At 39.8% G+C, this 23,041-nt stretch overlaps 1 protein-coding gene across 4 annotated transcripts in view; it reads right to left on the bottom strand.

Moving 5' to 3' along the window:
• The window catches only part of NCKAP1 (NCK associated protein 1), a 60,907-nt gene extending 46,778 nt beyond the window's left edge, over positions 1–14,129 (bottom strand). For 2 of the 4 annotated variants that reach the window (XM_074829668.1, XM_074829669.1), the window contains exons 1-3: positions 13,921–14,129; positions 2,910–2,927; positions 1,655–1,765 (exon numbers count right to left, since the gene is read on the bottom strand). In XM_074829668.1, the coding sequence (XP_074685769.1) occupies positions 1,655–1,765; positions 2,910–2,927; positions 13,921–14,028 (237 nt within the window). In that variant the 5' untranslated portion in view covers positions 14,029–14,129. The remainder of the gene's footprint in view (positions 1–1,654; positions 1,766–2,909; positions 2,928–13,920) is intronic. The other 2 variants (XM_074829670.1, XM_074829671.1) reach the window with 1 other exon arrangement.
• Positions 14,130–23,041: the final 8,912 nt, after the last annotated feature.

The raw sequence follows: 23,041 nt of genomic DNA, 5'->3' as shown, positions 1-23,041 counted from the left end.
ATTAGTTACCTTTTATGGGTAAAATTTTCTTTTGGGAGATACAACACCACAGGAAAACATCTGTAAAACTAAGACAAGCAAACTGCTGCCAGCTCTGACCGCAGGGAGGGAAACCCCAGCTGCCTATTGCTAGAACTCACAATCCCTACTTTAAACTGTGCTCATACATAAGGAGGGTAGGCTTTTGATAACTGTGCTTAATAAACACAGGTCTGGCTAGCACATGGTAAATAAACACAAGGCAGTGACAAAACATTATGAGCACGTCCTAGTTTAGAAACTGTGATTGTCAAAATATATCAAGTTAGCTTTGATCTCTTTCCATAAACTTCACAGCACCAAATCCTTAAATATCTATCATTAGTTAAGTTTCAAATTCAGTCAACTACGGGAAGACATACAGAGCATACATGCAAGCGCATTAAACAAAATCTATGTACGTAATCTTTTAATAGTAGATCTGTCACTGAAGTTTAGCAAATATAGAAGCATTTACCAAACACGGTTTAAAGGGTTTACTATTTTTACATATATTTAATAAAGAATTTGCCATATTTGTTACTAACACAATCAATACAAAGATAAGCAGTATTCAACAGTACAAAACATTTACAAGTTTTAAAGTGAGAAAGTACATTGTTACTGAAATTATTTCCTCCATAAGGGAAAGTTTTTCACATTTTTTTTTTCATTGGCATTATGGGAGACATTACATAGAAATTCTAGACAGCACTGTAAAAGAAACTAATTATTCCCACTGCTATTACCACTACCATTCTGCAGAAACCTGAATGCTTAAAGCAAGCCTAAACCTCTGAAGCACACATGCAAGTAGTTGCATGCAGGGAACATGCAAACCCAACACCTACCTCCACCTTTAGAAAGGAATATAAGCAGGTAAAACAAAAATCTTTCCCTTGACTTTCAAACTGAAACAGAGACACAAGTGTACATCACCTGCCAAAACACCTACCTGTAATCCAATAATCGTAATTATCTCTAAAAGGCCACAAAGTCAAATTTAGCAATACTGGATCACTCAGGAGAAAAATAATTTCCTACTGCAACTGAACTCACTATATCTGAAGAGGAAACATTTATATTTCCATATTTTTGTACTTCATAAGGTTTCTCATTACATACTAAAGCATTCTTTATTCCCACAGTGACTGACCCCATAGGCAAGGGCACCCGTAAGGTACAAGCACCTATAAAGTACAAACGTATTTTCCCACTTTGCAGTCATGTGCCTTTTACTGATCTGCTGGTCGGGTCTCAAAACAAATCAAGTTATGCAACTTCCATTTTCTGCAATCAGTCTGGTAACAAAAAATTTCTCCTATCAAAGGCATGACTTTTTCGAGAATTACCTCCCATTGACAATTCTTGGAAACAGAACAGAAGAGAGTAGGCAAAGAGAAAACCAGAAAGTGTCTACCCTAAGAAGACGAAGCCAGAAACAAAAGTATAATATTCTCTGTTTGGAGACATTTCTTTTTAAAGTATCCTGTCAGACATATGAATCAACAACTATATTCCAACTGCAACTGTCAGCATCAGATGCTTTATAAGAACACATAAAACCTCACAGATTTGAGCAACAAGTGCTGAAGGGTATTGAGAAAAATACTTATAGAGCCATTTCATTACTTACATTGTTGTTGCGTGTTTCTACTGCTGGAAATTTCCTGACTATGAATTTGACAGCAGATTCCAGGTTTTTGTCAATAAGATAGGATGGTTTGGCTTTGGGGTCACCGCATGCCTATAAAAAAATACAATAAATAATGAAGTAAAAACACAATCATCCATCTAAAGCTAAGTGATAGTTGCAAATCTGAAGACAAACTAGGAGGATTCTTTTTTTGTTTGTTTTGGTTTTAGTGAGCAGGTGATAAAATGAAAGGCAAAGTGCAGGGACTGTCACAGCTGAAATATGCAATGGGAAACAGTACAGAGATGCTCTTCTACTGGAAAAGATGCATGGAAGTATCAAAGCAGTTAGTGCAGAACAGCAGTGAGGAAAAAAACTCAATCCTAAAAGAAGGAGAAAAAAAATGTTTCCTTTTAATGCTATTCCTGGTTTGAGGTAGTGTTGTATTCATCTGGAGTTAATAAACTGTTAGAAAACTCAATCATGTCATCATCTGTGGAGGACAGTGCTGGGCATATTAAATCATTAAACTACGCTTTGTGAAACAAAACTAAAAGCCCCACCACCAATCTGCATTTAATTTTTCTTCAAATTGTTAACTGCAAGACAATTTTCCATCCCACAATAAAGCCACCAGTACTTGCCTAAAGTATCCTATTTCCTTAGATTAAGAACTCAAGTTTTGCTCATTTTCTTTACTCCTACAGTAGCATAGGCTGCGCTTTAAAAGTGGCAATCAAGAAATTTCATTAAATTTTGATGTGAACAGAAGTTGCAACTAAGCGTTAGGTCTCTTAAATAACTTACACAGACATATCAGAACAGCTTCTGTGGACAAACGACTGCCGAAGCACCTACTTTTGCCAGCTACAGTGCATGCTGGCAGACACACTACTACTTCTCAACTACTCTGAGTAGCGAGCCATGCTATGCCATTTAGTTTGGAGAAACATACTAAAAGCGGCATTACTTACATGACATAATTTGTGCTCAAATTGTATTTTCTCTCAAGTGTTCGTTTAGTTTTATAGTCCTCGTAGGGATTTGCAAAGCAGTTTCGCGTCTCATGCAAAACTAAATTACATGCTAGGCGTTTGTACGCAACATAGTGAACTCGAATGACAGCTCATTTAAAAACTTTTCCACATTGATTTCTATGACCGAGTTGTGGACTGTAGAGACAGAAGTCATGGAGTATGAGACCGATTCTGAAAGCGGGCAAGCGGGCAAAGGGAAGGTGAAAAGCTTTGCAAACCTTCCAAACTTGTCCTTGCTGGGAAAGCAGTGTAATAAAAAGAGAGAAAAATTACATATAAACAAATTACTCTTAAATTCTAAAATATGTTACATTTAAGTGAACTAATACACTATTACCTACATCCAAGAGAACATTACGACCACCTGTTACTCTAGGCAGCATACCTTCTACTAGATGGTGAATATTCTAGTAACTCACAAACAACTTTACATGTACTTACTAGATATTACTATTGTGCAAAGTGCTGCATATATCATGAGACATGTAACTTCTAATAGTATTTCCAAACTAAGTTCAGGTAGGGAGAGAAAAAAGGAGTTAACAAACATCACATGCAACTACAGGGGAAAAAAGGAGAGAAACTCAGTGAAGTTTTACATACCTGAAAAAGAAACGGTAGCCAAGAAAAAAAACAAAAGAGTCATTATTGTAAGTTTCTAAAACTCCTACCAGCAGTACATGACCATCATGACGTATGCTAACATACTACTCTAATACCAAAAGTCTCACATTTGCTATTTTTTCCACAAAAATACTAGATTATTAAAATATAACTATAATACTACAAGAGAAATTTATAACGAAAATAAATTCAGCAACATCCACAGTATCAGTTCGATATTAAAGTTGCTTTGATATTCTTACAGCAGCAAACAACATGTGCCACAGAAGATCTATTCTGTACACATTTTAAAGTCTTTACACAATTTCAGAGGTCATCATTGTACTGTAAATACGTGTCAAAAGATTAAACAATGCACGCTTCAAATTTACCAAGTTTTAATTAACTATATGTCATGGGTTTGTCAGAATCTGTGTCAGATTATTTAAATTTGCTGTCCTTGCCACACATTATACAACTTTCACTACTAAAAGAAGGATTAGAAACTAAGAAAACAGCTTAATAGACAACATATATTTGTGGCCTGTTAAATTCCAATGTAGTTGCTGTTATACAGGAGACAAGAAACCTGCCACGGTTGACTTCCTAAATTTGTCATGTGAATTCCAACACTACTTCCACATACACTCCTGAGTTTTCCTAGCAACAGATGTTTTTCCTCCTATAAATCAGTTCTCTGAAATGTTTGCTAAAAATTATGTTCTACTCAAGCCCTTACACATAGATCATTCACATGGAAACAGACATCTGAAAACACTAACATGCACATCCTCACTCAGCTTCAGGAACTCTGTTCCCAGAGATGACAAATATTAACCCTCAGTCTAACTGGCTTTGCTTCTTCCCATTGCTTGCTAACATCACACTTAAAGCAACTGTAATTCTTCCTACTAATAAACTACACGAGATTGATCCATGGATAAGAAAGAAATTTGCTGCAAGATATAAAAGGTTAAAGGTATCCTTCATATATTTATTTTAAAATTCCAGCTTCTAAAAAGCTGTACAAGCCTACCTACGCGGACTGAATAGAAAGAGGACAACAGACACCACCGAACGAGTGGGTCAATGCCTTTTCCTTCCCTCTCTCATATTCCCCAGCAGCTCAGCTCCTTTAAGAACTGCTATTATTTGATTACTAGCTGTTGTTGCATCAATACAGTTTTCAGCCATCCTGTTACCTGCATTCAGCATCACATGTAAAACAGTCTACATAGGCTAAATCTCTCCTAAAACAGCGAGCAGACCTATGAAGCTCAAGCTCACTACAGTTTACTCTAGAGAGCATAAAAGAATGAGAATACAAACCCCAATCCTAGCACTTCCGCACAAGTGTGAAAGTGTCATAAGGCACATAACCACAATTTCGCATTGTAGAAAGAACAAAGACATTGAGGGCAATGGTCTTAGAATATAGATTAGAAAGGTAGCTTTTGCTTTTGATAGCTGTGTTAGTCAATACAAAATCCTTTGTCAGCACTGTAACAGCCAGGAACATCGTGGTACAACAAAGATCACTTCGCCATATACAGTGCTCTAGCACTCAGAATTTTGAGAATTAGCCAAATGCAGTAGCCCTTTCTCAATCAGCCCCAGTCATCACTTTTTCCCCTAAGTGAGCTACAATAACCTTTCTTCATTTCTTATCTTTTTAAAAAAAAACCCCAAACCACAGAATGGCTACATTTTTTGAGCATTAAAAAGAAATTCAAGAATTAAAAATGTTCTTGCTAGTGCAGCATTCATGGAATACAGCTCTGAAGCTATGGGATTCCAGCTGCTTCAGCCCGAAATATTATACTGGAAGAATCTCCCAGCAGTCATCTCTAAATTCCTTTGTACATTACTAAACAGCTGTCAAGCAGCTATGCTGAAAAAAGATGATGCCAACCTACCGTTAGAGACTAATCTAAGCAATTAAAAAATAAATAAAAAGGACTCGAGCACTGGATTTCTATCAAGTTACACAGCATTTCTTTCCACAGCACTTCAGAATGGCACCCTGCTATGATAAGCTCTCAACTAAGTGAAGATATTTTCCTGATTTGATTCTGTTCATCCAACTCTTACCAAGAACAATATGATTTCTATAGCTAGGAGATTCATTCTTCAGAATACTCATTTGCTAACACATGCACAGGTCATCAAACTTCAGAGAGGTCAGACTACACGTACTGTTTAGAGATGCTTCACTATGCCACACATTTTGAATTAAAGCAGTATCTTCCTACCTACCCTAATAATCTAGATAACTAGATTATTATTAAACAAAATTCAGACTCTATTCTTCGATGCCATTAGGTTCTCCTATACTGTTTTCACTTGAAAATGAAGAATGCTGTAGAGCTTCACTTTCTAGGTTGTACTCATTCAGAAGCAGCCAACAAGAAAACACTCAACAACAAAAACACGCTTAAGGTCTACATTTAAGATAAGTAGCCTCTAAAGAAGAACACAGAATCCAGTATGACTGCCTTTGGCCCAGAATACATCAACATTAAGAGATACAGCAAAAAGACCTTTTGCCCCAATACAGTTACAGCTATCATGACAAAAATCAAAGCCTAACATTTTACTTCCTACTTAGAGGGCAGAGGATGTTGAAGGAGAACAAAACCCCATCTATCAACAGAATTACTACATATATCCAGCTGATGTGACATGAACGAAGGGAAGTTTATGTTCAGGTACAATCATTGTCAAAAGTCAGCGCCACGGCACAGTATACAGGGTGCAAATTTGCATTTAGAACACCTGAACTTCACTCTTGCCTTTTACATAAACCTCTCACATGTCCTTGAGTAAGAACATTGGGAAATATTACCTGACTTGCATGGTATAGGATAATTTAAAAAAAAAGCCTAAATATGCTACTGTATTATCGAAATACCTTTTATATCCTTTTTGTTGCTAAACCCAACCTATTCCAAAATATTAGCAGAGCTGTTTCCCAATAAAAGAGAAACAGTGCCACTTGAATCAATGTTCCTATTTTCATCCCCCAAACCTCCTACATCAGTAGATGATCATAAAACAAAGTTGTATTTTGCAGCAATTTAACATTTTATTACTTCAACAGATCTTGATTTACTGTAACGGCAGACTTGAGATAAAACACTGCTGAGCACACTTCCACTGGACTGTGACAACATACTGAAATAATCTTAGTCAACAAATCACCTCACCTTTAAGTTTCATTTACAAATGAATCTGCACTAAAAAACTGTGAATTTAACCAGCAAATTGATGGAATTTCAACAACAGCAAAACATATGCCATCCCCTGAGTTAGTAACTTTTATTAGTAAATGGAAATACACTAAGATTTCTTGTATTAAAAAAATGGGAAAAGCTCCTGTACATACCATTTACAGTTTACTACAGCACATTCTCCTGACATGCAAGAAAGGCATTCACAGTAAAACTAGTCTTCCTTTATAATAGCTGCTACCATTGAAGACTTCACCCTAAAATCTATCTATAAGTTTGAACGCCTGGTTTGCAGCTATGCATCCTATACATTATCCTAAATAATATGTGGCAAAGAAACAGGTTCATCATTAACTCCAGATTTCTGTAGGATAAAACATATTATTTATTCTTTGTTTCTGTCATGTGTTTAAAACGATGAGATTACCAAGCGACATCTCTAATTTTGAAAAAGCAGAACTACTGGGAGAGGTGAATACTCATTAAAGAGCTGCTTTGAATGGTGAATACATAAGGAAACAGTTCACACTACGTTTGCCTTAAGATCTCTGATCAAGCCTACCACAACTGCTTTGCTGTATTTCAGGTTTTGTGGAAGCCTAAGTTCGTTACTAAGCAGGCTGGTCCCAGCTAAGCTTTGGGAATGAAGCCTTGCCCATCAACAGCTGTGCAAGCAGATGAAAGAATCAGTTGGTCACACATGTGCAAATTATTAGAGTTTAATACATTTGATGACTAAAATTTAACTGTCCTACACCAGTATCACTTGGGTAATCTTGTACTGAGTAAATTACATTACTGATGTTTCCAGTTACATAAATGATACTTGTACAAAAGGTATGCCTGTATTTTGATATATAAACTACGCTAACAGACTCAACCAGAACTGTATTGTTCCCATGATCCAACCAGGATCTGGCATCAGAAGAAAGTCTCCAATTAAGTAACCTCTGGACAGTCTCTATAGGCTTTGGACACATCCAGAACATGGCTCAAAATTATTATAAATTTAGCAGCTATTGCACTTACCATGCACTAAAGTTCAGAAGTTTGAAAGATAATGCACTTTCATATTAATTCAAAATTACAATTAAAAGTGTTAAAAGTCAGTCCAATGTTTCCTAAAGCTAAGACAGACGTCTTCTCCACCATTATGCGTTATTTGGTGTGTCTTGAACACCAAAGTATATACTTTATTTTAAATCCTAGTGTATCTCTACCCAGAGATCCAACCCATTTAAAATGTAAACTCACTCAAAATCCAAAGAAATGGATGTCGAGAAACTGCCTACCCTAGTTTCCTGTTCTAAAGCAGAATCAACTGCATGTTGCTCCTGGGAGATGCCTGCCAAGTCTTTACTTCCAGGTTTCTGACAGGCTACATTCAAAAACCTTCTCAGTCTTTTGCAATATTTAATGATCTTTTTCATTAGAAGGTTCTAAGATCTAAATGGAACATTTCTTGCTACAATTTAATCCATCATTTCTTGATCTGTGGCCACACTGAATTGCACAAACTGTTCCCCTTCTCTCTACAGCAGTCCTATGTACTTAAAAACATGTATCACTTATTCATTTACTTCAAAACAATCTTCCCATTTTCTTAATGGGTGAAATTTTCTGCACCACTGGTCTTTATTATTCTGGTCTGGACCTTCCCCATTTTGTCCACATCTTTCTTGAAAACTATGTCAAATCAGGCACATTTCAGATGAGTCTCAAAGCATGCCATATAGAACAAAAAGATTAAGCACACCGTAGTCATCCTCTAACTCATTAATGCAGAGAGTGACTGGAACCAGAGGTAAGACACACCCCAACGAGACCCTGCTGAACTGCAGTCAGACAATGAGATCTTCGTAACCGTTCCCTAATATGGTTATGCCTCTGCTTTCATCATCACAATTTCATCCAGACTGCATTTCCTTAGACTGTTCACAAGAACAATCAGATGAGGTCATGTCAACAGCCTTTCTAAGGTCAACGTGTAAAATATCTACTGAGTCGTCCATGCTAGAGTGACCTGTCACCTTGCCGATGAAATAAATACTCTTGGTTTGACACTATCTGTACAGTAATAAATTCACGTTGTCCTCTTGTCTTTGTAGCACTTAAGTAAGCACTTGGTTCTATTAATCAAATATGGGGCAGGTGAAACACAAAGAAACATGAAGTTTCACTGCCACAAAACTTTCCCTAAATGTAATTTATAAAGTAACATCTTAATAAAAGAAAGCAAGGCAATGGGAATGCCCTGTCCATTCTGAATCTAAAGTGGGAACTGTTAAGCCTTTATAGCTGTATCTCCTTTGCACATGATCTTAAAAATCTCTTGCAACTAAAACTGGATTTGGTTTTGTGTCAACACATGGCAGGGCAAACACACACTAATTGGGGGGGGGGCAGGTAATTCGTATTTGTAAACAAAGAAACAATGCAAGATAATTCTGGGGGTCTACACTTGATGCAAAAGGGTACATCCACCTGGCTTTCTCTCTGTATATTTTAGAAGGTATCATGGGATATTTTTATGTTGTATTAGAAAGCTGCATTGTTTCTTTACAAAATTAGCTGCTTTTCTGAGTTAAAAAAAATAATGTGACATGGTATCACCAGTTTGTGTTTGCTTCCGAGCAAAGGAATTTTACTTTTTTTTTTTTCTTCCCCTCTTTTAATATTGCCAGTACTGACTGCGAGTTTGTTTGGGGCTTCCTCTCCTTATCAGCGGGACGATGTTCTGAGCCATTCCTCCAAGATCACAGACACAAACAGAAGGATGTATACCATCATCTGTCAAGCTCTAGAAGCAATACTGCCCCACCCTAAGACACTTCCTGATGACCTGAAGACATTATCTGTTCTTTCCAATACCAACATTACACTTCAGAACTAGATTATTCGTGAGCTTTCCACTCAGCTCAAAGCTCTGTGTTCCAGCACAGAGCTCAGTGTCAAAAGGGTGATCTAATCCTAAACTCTTCCCAACTTAGAGCTCTGCAGATTGGAAACTTCTCTGTGTTCTGCCAGTCACCTAAACCTCTCCTACTTTTTCCTGAAGAACCACTCTGGTGCCTGAGCAAAACAGTACACTTTATCAACTGGTTCTATGAATCAGTCGACTGGCTTTTACAACTGCCCCCTGCAATGTTTAGAATTTGTCAAGTCCTCTCCAGTCTAGTTTTGGAGCTTTGGGAATCTTTTTCTTCACCCCAATCTCACAAGCAGCGTAAAAGGCTGGTGAAGTAAGATTTGACCTCTAGTCAGCCTTGGCTGATGTGGTCAACTTGTCATCATTTTACCACAGGAGATTTGATGCAGTCCTCTTTCCCTCACAGCATACGCCTTCTCTTGTTCTTTTGGAAAGAGTATGTACTTTAACTGCTGCAGAAGAGAAAATAAATAGGGAAAACAAAAAGTACCAACTCTTTAAAAGGGCTAAAAAGTAACAACCTCAATACAGGTAAAAATCCAATATTCTCACTATTGTATCTTTAAAGAACTAACCGGCAATTAATCACCCGCTCGATGATTTTAAATCTGGCTTCATACTAAGCCAGGTGGTGTTCACAATAGGATTGGGACCACATTTTTAGTTTGGAACAGTAAAGACAAAAGTCAGCTAAAGCCCCTGCAAATATTTATTCTGCTCCTTATCTATAACTTCAGTTTGGTTATGCAGTTCATATCTAAGAATTGGTTTAAGATTCTCATTTTTCAGATACTACGTAATTAGTGATGCTAAAGTCAAAAGATTTTGTTTTGTTAATGACATTTTAAGAAAAGATTTTGCACACAAACATAAAACCTGTACCATGAAGAACAACAGAACACTGCTAGCAAAGCAATTAAGGCTAAATAACAGACTCATCACATTTGAACAACATATAGTCTAAATAATTCAAAACCTTAACTTTTATCCCTAGCAGTTCTGTTGACAGTAGCACTGCTCTGACATTCATCAAAATCACACTCTCTTGATTTGCTCTGGCTAAATCTATACTTTGGGTATTTTAAGATTAAATCTCTTACTGCAAATACTTCCCGGAATCCAAGGGCTTTATAAACAAACAAGAGACAGGCCCACAGAAAACAAGATTATTTCTCTGCCACCACTCTTGAACAATACACTTATTTGACAGTACTGGCAGCATTACACTAAGCTTACCAACACAGCCTTGGTCTGCTCTGAACAGTAACCACAAAATCCAAGCTTTACCTGAGCCAGGATGGCATGAAAAAAACCCTACTGTCTTTGATTTATAGAGGTTTAGTTGTAGGCAAGTAATGACAAAAGACTTAAATGGAAAACAACAATACAATTGCTAGCCTGGAGAATTGAGGATAAATTCTTAAAAAGTAGGAGGAACAAACCAGGAGAGAAACCACAGTGGCGAGATTTCCAAGTTCAGGACTAATACTGGTCCCAGCACAAATGACAGCTGAAAGCAGCGAGCAAAGAGTAATCCTTCAAAATAACAGCAGCAAGAAGAAAGCCACCTCCAACAGATCAAATGTGAATTTTTGTCTCATCATCCACTATTAGCTTAGTAACTCCACTTTTCATATTTTCCATGTCGCTCTCAGAGGCAAAACCCCATACATTCAGATACTCTATCTTAAAAACAAATTTTAAGCTTTTTCAGAAGACAACAGCAGCACAGAAGGTCAGTAAACAATTAACACCTATAAGCACAATGACATCAAAACTGAAATTTATGTACAGGAAGATTAAGTATAAATACCAAGTTTCTAACTGCTTTTAACAACTTCTGTAATTCCTTGGGAAGTAAAATTTTCCTGCTTTGTTTCTAACAGTTGAGAAATTTCTTAATCCTTTAAAATCCCTACTCCCTAGACAGCATCTACAGCAATCTGTAAGGCAGCTACGAATACTTCAGCTCTCACTTCCTCTTATTAAAAAAAGTCTTAACCATTTCCTTTAACCGCAATACCACATATTGTGTGCTTATCTCTAGTAATTGCAGTTTCGATACCATCTTCAATGGAGGAAGCTATGAGAATCTGAAACAGCAGTTTTAGAATCGACTGCTTTCAGAGAGGCAGAAAGCATTAAAAAGAAAAAGAAATAAAGAAAAACAGTGTTCCAAGCAGTCAGCTATGCTGCAGCTGGGCTGAAGAGAGATCACAATAAAATATAGTAATCAATCCCGAGACTTCTGGGGCTAACCATCAGAGCTAGCCAGCTACCACTGTCAAGCAGTACTGACCACAGCTGAAGAAAACAACTATTTGAATCACAAATAGCTATATGAATACACAGAGCTGTGTCTGGGACATCTCCAGATTTGCAAAACTATACGTCACACAATAATCAAGCTGTCTGGTCATGCCTCCTCTCTCTCTCTGTACGCAAGACCTACAAAATTTTGGACTCAGTTCATGGCATTTGCAGGAAGAACTGCTGTCACCTCCAGTGCTGATGCTCCCCTGCTGAGAACCTATCCACTTGCATCACTTCACTAACAGGAGTAACGGCAGAAGCTACCACCATATGGGCAAACGTGCTCAGGACTCTGCCATCAAAACGTGCCAGCAGAAACGTGTCTGTAGGCACTGTACCGCTTCGCATGAGTAAGCGTCCCCACATCACAACCCTGGTAATGAAAACAGAGTCCGCACTCACAGCGGTTAAGACATAGCTGTATGTCAAGACAAGGTTTTTTTCCTGTCTTGTTTCCTGCCTTCTCCCCCCAAAGCATGGCTATCTATGCTCAGGTGAAATTCCCCTAGCCTGTTTTTCCCCTGGTATATTCCTCTCAAAGCTTAACAACCACACACACAAATGACTTCTGCATTTTGACGCTTTTCCCCGTAAGCAGGGAATTTCTGTTTTGTGTCAAAAGTGTGATGATATTGTTACAATCATTAAGCTGAAGCAATTTTCCAACGTACAAAACTGCAAGCTGAAAGGAACCTCACTTCTGTTTCGGAAAGATAAGAATTTGCAATAATGTAATTAGAACACTTGCTTTATGTTTGTGAAGATTTGCAGAAACACTCAAGTGCACATCAACTACTGATGCTGCTTTGGATCAACACAGACTTCTGAATACTTCAATCATTTGTTGTTTTTTTTCCTAGAAAGAAGACCTTAACTAAAATCAGCATTACATGTGGTTAGCCAAGTAGCCCTTACTACTTCTAGAGTACAGGTCTCCCACATGAGCAAAACAACTTTATAAAACACATTGTTTAGCTCAGATTGTTAGGCAGGATCACTCCTGACAGAAACCTGGGTTCAGAAGTTTAAGGCGATCAAGTATGCATCTAAATTCTCAAACTGCCTCTGCTACTGCTGCAGCGCAGGCCACCTGAACCCTCCATGGGAACAGCACAGAAATTTTAACATGATAAACCTGCAAAGATATGCTTGTTTCTTGAATGTGATAACATTTTCTTTGAAATAAGAAAAACCTCTCAGAAATAACTATGTTCAAGGCAAAGCAATACAATCGTAACTAATACTCATTACTGGAAGTGGACTGAGCAGCTGTACCCGTTCAGATGACGTATGGCACGTTAGGAAAATGAAGCTTATGAGGATACATGAAGCACCCGGGGCAGGGGATGGCCACGAACTAGGTTCTTCCATATAGGAAAGCACAACGATTTCCTCCCGAAGAGAAATTAACTCCGCACGGAGGCGTAACCCATCCTCTCCGTCAACACCGAGACCTGCAGCTTCCTGCACCGCCGAAGCACCTCACCTATGCAAACACCGATTTATCTCGTTTCGGGAGGACGGGGAGCAGTTCCACCACCCACGACAGCTTCAAACATCTGCTCCATCTCACGCCGGGAGCTGCTAAGCAACGGCGCGCCTCGAACTTATTGAAATTAAACTTACTAATTTTACCCCAAACCCTTCCCTTCGGTAGCGGCAGGTTTCGCAACTCGGCGTGGGAAAGCCCGGGCTGAGCGGCCCACTCCCGGCTCCCGTGACTCACGCGCGGCGGGGCGGGAGCGGCTCCGGGCGGCACCGGCTGCCGCGGGAGCCGCGCCGGGCCTAGGCCCCGCGGCGAGGGGCGCCGGGCCTGCGGGCGCCGCGCAGCACCGGGCCTCCCTCCCTCTTGCCAGGGAGCTAGGCGACGGCCGCCCGGGAAGTCCCAGCCCCCCCGCCGCCGCCGCCACCGCCCCCGGGCCCGCAGGCCGCGCAGCGGCGGGCCGGGCCGGAGCGCCTGAGCGCAGCGGCGCGGCTCCCGCCGCCTCCCCGCCCTGCTCTCCCGGGCCCCGCAGCTAGGCCGCAGCGCGGCCGGGTGAGCCGCAAGCCGCGCGCCGGAGCGCCGGGCCGGCCGGGGCCCGGTCGGGCAGCGGCGGGGATCGCGCCAGGGCGGTTTCCCGCCCCCCCCCCGCCTCCCCGCCGGGGCCCCCGCACCTTCTTGATGTTGTAGAGCCGGGTGAGCATGCCGACGCCCCGGTCGTTGAGGATGGTGAGTTTCTCCGCCAGCTTCTGCTGGCTCGGCTGCAGCACCGACCGCGACATCCTGCCCCGCTGCGCTCCGCGCCCCCGGCCCGGGCCCCGCCGCTCGCAGCCCCGCCGTGGCGCGGCCGCCGGCCCGGCGCTGCTGCCGCCGCCGCCGCCTCCTCCCCCCTCGGCCGCCGCCGCCGCCGGCCTCGCTCGCTGCTGCCTCCGCGGGGCGTGGCCACGGCGGCGCGGCGCACGTCACGTGGGCCTGCTCTGGGGCGCCCCCTGCGGGCGGGCGGCGGCGCGGGCGGGCTCGGGCCGAGTCCCCGCTCCCCAGGGCGGGGCGGGGGTCCGGTGTGAGGGCGGCAATCAGCCCCCGCAGGGGTGCGAACGCTAGGTTCGCTTACAGGTGGCGGTGGGGCTTGGGGGCTGGTTTCTTTTGCTGCTGTTCTTAACAGCAGACCCCCGAGGCTGTATGTTGGGTAGAATCCCAGGGTGTGCTTCCAAACCATCAAGAACATTCCTTTTTCGCCAAGGTTTCTAACAAAACCCGATTTTTTTGCTTGATGGACTGAAATCAAGACCTGAAGCTCAGCCAAGCATTGCCCGGCGTACACGGACACAGTTACCTAACTTTCTGAGGGCGCTTCTGTGGGCCCCCAGGAGCCCGCCTGCGATGGGATCTGGGAGGCCGACGGGGGGACCCCGGGACCCCACGCAGCGGGGCCGTGAGGGACCCAGCGACCCCCTGCCGCTCACGAGGCTCTCCCCAGCCCCCTCAGCTCTCGACCCACGTACAGCAAGCTCAGAGAAATACCAGTTCGCCAATTAGATGAGTCACATCACTGCTATTTTCTTATCTTGAAGACCCGGGAACTAAAAGCGTGTATTTTTAAGGAATAGTGAGATTTCCAAGCCGTGAATGTCAACGAGAGGCTTCCACGAGAGCTCTCCCTTAGCGCAACCTCTTACTGAGCCGTGGCACTGCTGAGTGGCCAGCACGACCACCTGGGACGCAGGGCTCCCCGGTCTAGTTAAAGGGAGATCAAGAATTAACCTTCTAATCTCAGGGTTTTTATAATGGCAACACCATCTGTGCCTTTCTTTGCATATTAATACTTCGGTTTAATTTTCAGTTGGCATTTTCACATTAGAAATCAGAATCAGACAATCTTGGTCTTTTAGCGGTTTTAAACTAATAGATTCTAGAAAGCATATAAATGAACATGAGAAGCCTAAACGTAATTAAATTGTTACTGACCTCCTTCTTTACTTTAGCAGTTACAAGATAATTTATGATTCAGAATGAAACCGGAAAGCAAGAACTTGGAGTTCCAATCTTAAGTCTGCTACTGACTCATTCTTTGGCCTTTATCAGATTATTTTCTGCCTCAGTTTTGTGTCCAAGAGTCGGGAAGACCTAGCAACAATGTTGTAATGATTAATTAGTCTAGACCCGACCTTTCACTTCTGGAGTCTATGAAAAACATCAGAAACATTCAAATTGCTATTTAAATTTTTGAAGCATAAAATGCTATGCAATTTCAAAATATTTAATGAATAATATCTGTAGTAATATTTTTACAGAAGGCATCTTCCTTCTGGTATTATTTTTTTAAAATAACAAATATAATATTTCTAGTTGCAACAAAGATGTTTCCCATGATGTTTCCCTGAGAGCAATTTTTTTTGCTTCTTACCTATAGCTAAAACAACAGCAGCCACTTTTTAATTCCATATTCAATTATTTTTCAGCCATATTGAGACTTCTGGAAGTTTCCAACATTAATAATCACAGAATTTGTAATTTATATATAGCCAAGCAAGTAGCATGATATCAACATTGTGACAGTCCTTTGGGAGTTTTTTAGCATCATATTGAATCATCTATCATCTAATATCCCAGCCTTTCTTCCTCTGGAATTAGTAGGAAAACTATGGATTACAATGGAGTCAAAGTCACTTTGTTTTGATAAAGTTTGCGCTTACAGAGCTCACTGGAGAACTTTCAAGCTCTCTGTAACTACTAAAGTAGTTTTCAACATGAAAGCAATCACAGTCGCTCTCCACGCTGCACAGATAACAGGTTGAGGCACAGAAGGGAAAAATGACTGACTCTCTCCTTTGTAGTAGTGGCAGAACAGCCTGTTTTTAAACTCCCACACTATTCATGTGGCTGTTTACAAGATCCTATTATACGGAGCACCTCTGGTTGCTATAATTTTTTTTAATGCAAATGGTGCTGAGTTAGCTGCATTTCCTGAAAACATACTGAATATTGGAATAGGGAAAGGATCAATATCAGTAAACAAGAATTTCTGATAAAAGGAATTTTTAACACCATACAGCCATACAGACCTAATACTAAATAGAATATTGGAATTATTACTGTAACTACTGGGTTAGTCCCAGACTTTTAACAATACTCTTCTAACATGCAAGCAGATACATTAAAATGAAAAATAATCTCCTCTTTAAGTAGAGCCCGACAAAGTAGACCAGATATTTTCAAGTACAGCATGTCCCTTACCACCCTCCACAAAATGAGGGTTTTTCAGCAAAGGTATCAGCAAGGTGCCAAGACCTGATTAGGAAAAGAAGGTGTACCATATCACAACTCAGAGAGAGACATGAAAGGCGAGTTCAAACCTCAGTGACAGAAGATGTCACTGCCCACGCAGACACAAGATGCTGCTGATCACATAATTGGCAGCATCTTGCTAATCAGAGTGTCAGGGTCGGTGTCAAGCTTGGAACTATAAAGCATGCATTTTTTTCTCTTGCTTTTAAACACTTACTGCTTATTAGAAGTATTGAGGGAAGATATGGTATAGACGAAAAGTTAGGTGTCATAGAAAGCACATCCAAAAAACTTGGAAAACTTTGCTGTATGTGAGTGGAGATATCACAAAACCAGAAAGTAGATGTCACTGAGACCAAACTTGGTTAATGTGAATGCATGTACTTAAGCAGTCAACAGTTTTGTCATCGCTTTTAATGGCGGCAGGGTAAAGCCCATGTTGTCATACTACTTTTGCTGCAACTTTATGTAGAAACTGCAGGAATATCTATAGGTTTTCAGCAGGAAGATTTATTGCATATTAGATTATAAAAATGTCTGCATTGTACAATCTGGGTTCGCCAGTCTAGCAGCAAGTGTAACAATAAAGTGGAAATACAAGCTTTGTCAGTAACAGCATAGCTCTTACAGGTGTGGCAAAATTAAATGAAGGGAAGAATAAGGCTAACAATTATTTTTAAAACACACAACTACTATTTACTTAATGATTTATTAATTATTAACATTTAAACAGCTTTCTATATTTATTCCAAAAGTATGAGTTTAGGGCAAGTTTCAAACAGCACTTCAGATTTGGCTTGAGCTCAGATCTGGTCCTTTTAAAGTCAATTTTCTGTTCAGTTCGGGGTTTAATTCACTATGGGGCTTTCAGACAGTAATGAAAATGTTGTTTGAGAAGCTTCAAAAGAATAATCACGGAGTAGCTCCATATATACCAACTCCACCCGGTGGCCAGTGGAGCATATGAACGGTGTGTATGCTTTTCTAGCATTGCTACTTTAAACCATGTAATGGACAATTTACTATTGCAGAGTAGACTGTATTGCCACCTAAGTCTTTGCTACACTTCTAACTTACATTTCTGTGGAAGTATTTCTATATATGTATTTCCTTTCCTGTCTGCATTATTTTTCTTGCTTTAACTTCCTCTGACTTGGGGACTACTGAAAACTCCATGACTAGGAGTTTCAGTGAAATGGCTGCCATCAGGAGCTGCACTCTCCACGAGTCATCTAGCACGGTCCATTGCATGACTTCTGCACATATGACCAACAGAAGCCAAGAAACAATTTTTTCAGACTTGCTTTGTTCAATATTTCCTGTCCAATTCAAAACACAAAGCCAAACTTTTATTTGAACTGACCAGGATTTTTCAGTCATCATCATCATAATCCAAATTACTTGGGTCATGCCATAGTATTTATTTGCTGGTAATACATAAATATTTATTACATTGTTAAACTTGCGTGTAAAGGCACACAAGCTGAAAACTTTACCATACAAAGGGTATACCATTGTTTAGATCACCTATAAAAATAGTAAATAGAATTGAACAAACACAGTTGACTTTATCAGACACACTTCTAATCTCATCTGAAGGAGCAACAGGTTCAAAGGACACATCTTCCTCACTGAAGCAAGCTGACAGATTAATTATATTTTAATCTATAATTTTCTTGACGAATCCAAACCTTTTTCATTATTTAATCTGTCACAAAGCCAACATGTCTGCAATTTCCCATGTTCTCTTTTTTCCCTCTCTTTAAAGGTATTTGGGCATTATTTTAATCTATTCTCTCACTAACATGCAAGCTCATACGTGTTCCAGCTCCCTGTTCAATTTTGTGTGTGTCTCTAAGTCCTTCTAGCCAAGGTGGTATATGACGTACAGCTGTTACTCAGAGATAGTAGGCCTTTGAACTAAAAAGAAAAGAACATAAACATTGGATAGGGAGGACATAAAAGAAGTGTGCAAAGCCAGTTTGAAACAGATAATGAATACTATAGCAGCTCTTCTCTCATGCACTGCAGAAACCTGCCAGTTTGAGAATGCACAAGCTTTTCTGCTCATACCGGAGGGACAAGCATGACGAGCCTGCTCCAGAACTTCTAGTCCCACATTATGCGAATGAGCCTTCATCAGTAGAGAAGCAGGCTGTTATCATCATTTGAGAGCTAGCTTTCTCAGCGCGCCCCAGGTCCATGACTAACCAGTAATGCTTAACTGGCAAACCAAATGTCAGCCCGGTGGCTATGGATTGCGTGTGAGTTATCAGCATGGCTAAACAGAGTGAGCTTGGAAAGTACTGGTGGGCTAAGATTTGGCTTGTTTCAGCCTAAATACTGATTACTTTTAGAACAGAGGTGGAATCAAGATGGTAGGTTAGATCAATTGTATAGTTTCAGAGTTAGGATTACAGTTAACTCCTGCAGAAACCATAGAGCAAAGGGATTAAAGAGTTTTCTCGCTGGCTATCAAACAAACCTTAGGAGGGCTGTCAGAATGAGTCAGCCAACTAAATTAAGGTCTTGAACTGATATGGGTGTAGACCTTAAATTAGGTTTCTTGGCAGGGGTTACATCACCAGCTTTAAAAACATCCTGGTAAATACTGAAATCAGAAAGGGCACTGAATTAGGAGTCCACCTAGATTAGAAAGGGCATTTTATTTGCAGTTTCCTTACAGGCAGAAGAGTCAAGAAGTACCAACAGTGATCCCTGAGATGTCTGTGAGGCCACTAAATAGAGACAGAATGCCTAATGGGCTTGCAAATCTTTATCATAAAGATGAGTTAGCCTATGCTAACTGCCCACTGACCAGAATAAATCACAAGTGATCAGTTTGCAAAGAATGATCTCTGCCCTCTTTGAAACTGGGATATGCTCAGAAAGTTGTGTGTCAGTGTGCTGGAATACAGATGCTAGCTAGTCAAACAGGACCTATCAAGGTGGTCCTGCACACAGAGAAACTGTGGGGCTTCTGTTGGCCCCACATTTTTCAGTATCTTCATCTCTACAGAGCCTTCTTTGGCAGGCACATACAAGCTCATGTGCTCTGACCTACTTTCTTTAGCCTCTGTTACACCTCTCCTTCTGTCCTAGATAAATGGGGTAGCACCAGGGACTAATGTGTGGCTACAGTTCTAAATGTACAAAAATAACCTATTAGAGGTTTCTCTGTCTCCTCCCTTCCTCTCCCTTTCTCTCATGAGAATCCAGAGGAATAGCACGTACCTCTTTAAATACAATAGCCTTTATGGTCCATTCAGCAAAGACTACGAAAGAAGCCCTCTGCCTTAAACTTACCATACATTTAGGGAAGGGAAATTTTATTCAAGGAACACCCAAAGAATAAAGGGTTTTCCCCCACTGTTTCTAGGAATCACATCTACCAGTCAGTGGGGATTTCGAATACTGATTGTAGTAAAAATTAAGCTAAAATGTTCCCTTTAAAAGCATGTTTATATATGACAGAACAGTCCAGCTGTAGATTTTTATAGATAAAATGTGTGGAGAAAGATGACACAAGCATCACCCAAACTGTCACACCCATGAGCTGTGATCAAACTGGGAAAAAAATTTTTAAAAACTACTACAGTTATCTTCCACATTTCCATCTGTAATGTTTTCTCCATTTGACAAAGAAATATGAATCATTTGAGGGTATAAAAAACCACAACAGTTGTTTCACACAGCACAGAAATATACAACTTAAAACAGAAATGGAAACAATACTGTGATAGATATGACAAAAGTCTGTCGCTGATATGCAGTGTGAATCCCTATGCGTGGAGAAGGGTAGCAGGACAGGATAAGGCTGTGAACACTGAGGAGTGCTCAAACTTCAAATAATCGTAGCTCAGAACTCAAGTTCAGTGGTTACTAAGATTGCCACAATAAAAATGGTATGTGGTCATCACTTCAAATTTACATTACTTAAAAAAGCAGATGGGATAATTCTGCATCTTAACATTTGCATTCAAATAGCCTAGTTTGTTCAGCTCTTCTTTGACATAAGATACAGAAAATTTTGCTTATGGGGAAATCAGGTGTGGTAATTTTACTGCAGGGAGAAGTACTTTGAAAGCACTTATTTCCTAATGATTTGTTCTCTAGGGAAACAGTGCATGATTGCCTTCACTGAAGTAGATGACTAGATATCAAAGAATTTGCTTATATAGATTAGTTGAACAACTAATATTTTGTGTATTTTAATTTTTTTTTCAATTTATGTCATACTTTTAAGAGTTATAAAGCAGAATGTGAAATAATACAAACATAATTTTAAGGATGCCTAAAAGTGATAAAATCATTAATTATAAGATCTATACCAATTATTCCTAGTGGATCTCCTTAGATAGATTAGTTCTACTACATTTAGGGCTTTTCACACACACTTCTTTGGTGATAAAATTTTCAGGTTTTTTGTTGTAATGTTTGAGTTTTTTAATTATTTTTTTTAAAGAATGTTCCTCTAGATACCTTTTAACATGTTTGATTGGTTTATATGTATAAGTCATTACATATATATCTTCCAGGGTTGGGTTCTGGTTTTGTTTTACCTGCAATATTTTGAGATGTTGATAGTGAAACTGTTAATAATCTAGCACATGCTACTCACAAAAAATAATTATCTCTCATTCAGGAAAATCTTTTCCCTTCATAGATAGTGCTCATGTCAGAAATAGTCTCTCATTCAACTTGCTGAATTATGTTTCTGTAACAAGGGATGCCATTAACAAAGCAGCATCAGAGATTTCATCTGCTTGAATTAATGAAGCTCATTGTTTAGGGTTGGACAGAAAACAGCTATTCCATCTTCTGAAAAATTGTGAAGTTTTAAAATTAAGGTGAAGCCAAGAACTCTTAGTGCTGCTCACAAAAAGTCATTGACTGGCACTCTAAATACTAAACAGTCTTTCACATTCAAGGACAGTGTTATTCAGAAAGCTTTTGGTGATTTTGAAAGTGTGATTAAAGCACATAGGGGAAAAAGGAAGAAAGGGAGATGCTGGTTATGACTTGTTTTGACAAGATAGTCCCAAAGGTAAGAAATCTTCCTGATTAAGATGTTATCAAAGTAGTAAATTAATTACATCAAGTGCATTCATTTTGACATCCAAATTTGTAATTTTCTACCATTAGTCTAAGTCTAAATGAATTACATGTTTTTTCTAAAGTAAATCAGAAAACATTATCATTGCTACATCATCTTGAATTCATTTATGGTCTACATGTCAAAATTAATTCCACAAAAATAATCAAATAATCGATTATTTTAATAAGCAAACAGAATGGAAGCTTTTGGCTACTTTAAAAGTAATGATTAAATAAGATAAAGCTAGGAGTAACTCTTGAGTTGAAGCAGAATGATTCTGTACTTTCTCTTTACTGAAATACTCAAAGAGAAGACATAGTTAAAAACCCCTGACCTTTCAGTCTGTCTGCTTATTGAAGAATAAAAGAAAAATAGTGAATGCTAAGAGACAGTTTAGATCAATCGTCATTCTTTGACTCTGCAGTATACCAAAACTGATCATTTTTTTTCTTAGTGTGTGTGTGCGTATGCATTTATCAAGGATGACACCTCTTTTTCTAGAAATCTCTTTCCTTTAAGTTATCAGTTTTCTCCTTGTTTTTGAAGCCCTGGGTTTCAAATACTTTCAACTATCCCCCAAATATTGATAGATGCATCTATCTCAGTCCTCACAGCAAAAATAAATCCCAGTAGTATTGCTTTCTTTGCTGACACGTGCAATACCACATTCCAAATTTATCCCATCAACAGTATTGACTAGTAAGGCTTGACTCTGTCATCTGCAATTTGTATCCTCTTACAGTTCACAGATATAGCCTCTGGGGTCAGGGATTTTGTGTAATTAAAATATGAAGTGATTTTATGGAATCTTTAAGCTTTATAATTCTAAGCTTACTGATTTTTTATTATTCACTTGACCAGGAAGAAAATAAAAACATAAGAACTTGGTCAGCCCATCCAGCTCAGTATCCTGTCCTTATCCCGGGGCCAAAGAATGGAGCCCTAAGGACGAGTGTGAGAACAGACAAGCACGTACTGCTGCTTCTGCAGAATATACTCCCAGGCTCCAGCAGCTTGTGGCTCTGGGACTTTGTGCCTTGCATTTAATATGTGTTGATCCACTTCTCTTCTATGAATGCACCCATCACCTTCTGAACCCATGCAAACGTTTAGGATTCTGTAGCAAAGGCTCACTTAGCTTAACTGTGTTCTGTAGGACAGGACAGGAATTTGATGAAGTAACATAGGCTAGCAGCTGCCTGAGTGTATTTGTATTTTTAAAGGGAAAGGAAAATTACATCTCTCCTTGCTAGTGGGATGGAAGTTATTAGGAAACTCTGGGCTGGCTGGATCAAGATATAGATGTACAATGAGCTAGGGTACAGAGAGCTTCATTTTCCTTCCCTGCCTGCAGGGAACTTCTTCCCACACACAAGCATGCAAGTGCAATGCAACATTAGCAATATGCTAAG

This window comes from Strix aluco, chromosome 6, assembly GCF_031877795.1.
Source record: "Strix aluco isolate bStrAlu1 chromosome 6, bStrAlu1.hap1, whole genome shotgun sequence".
Lineage (NCBI taxonomy): Eukaryota > Metazoa > Chordata > Aves > Strigiformes > Strigidae > Strix > Strix aluco.
Note: the sequence above shows the minus strand (reverse complement) of the source record. Positions and strands in the feature narration are given on the sequence as shown.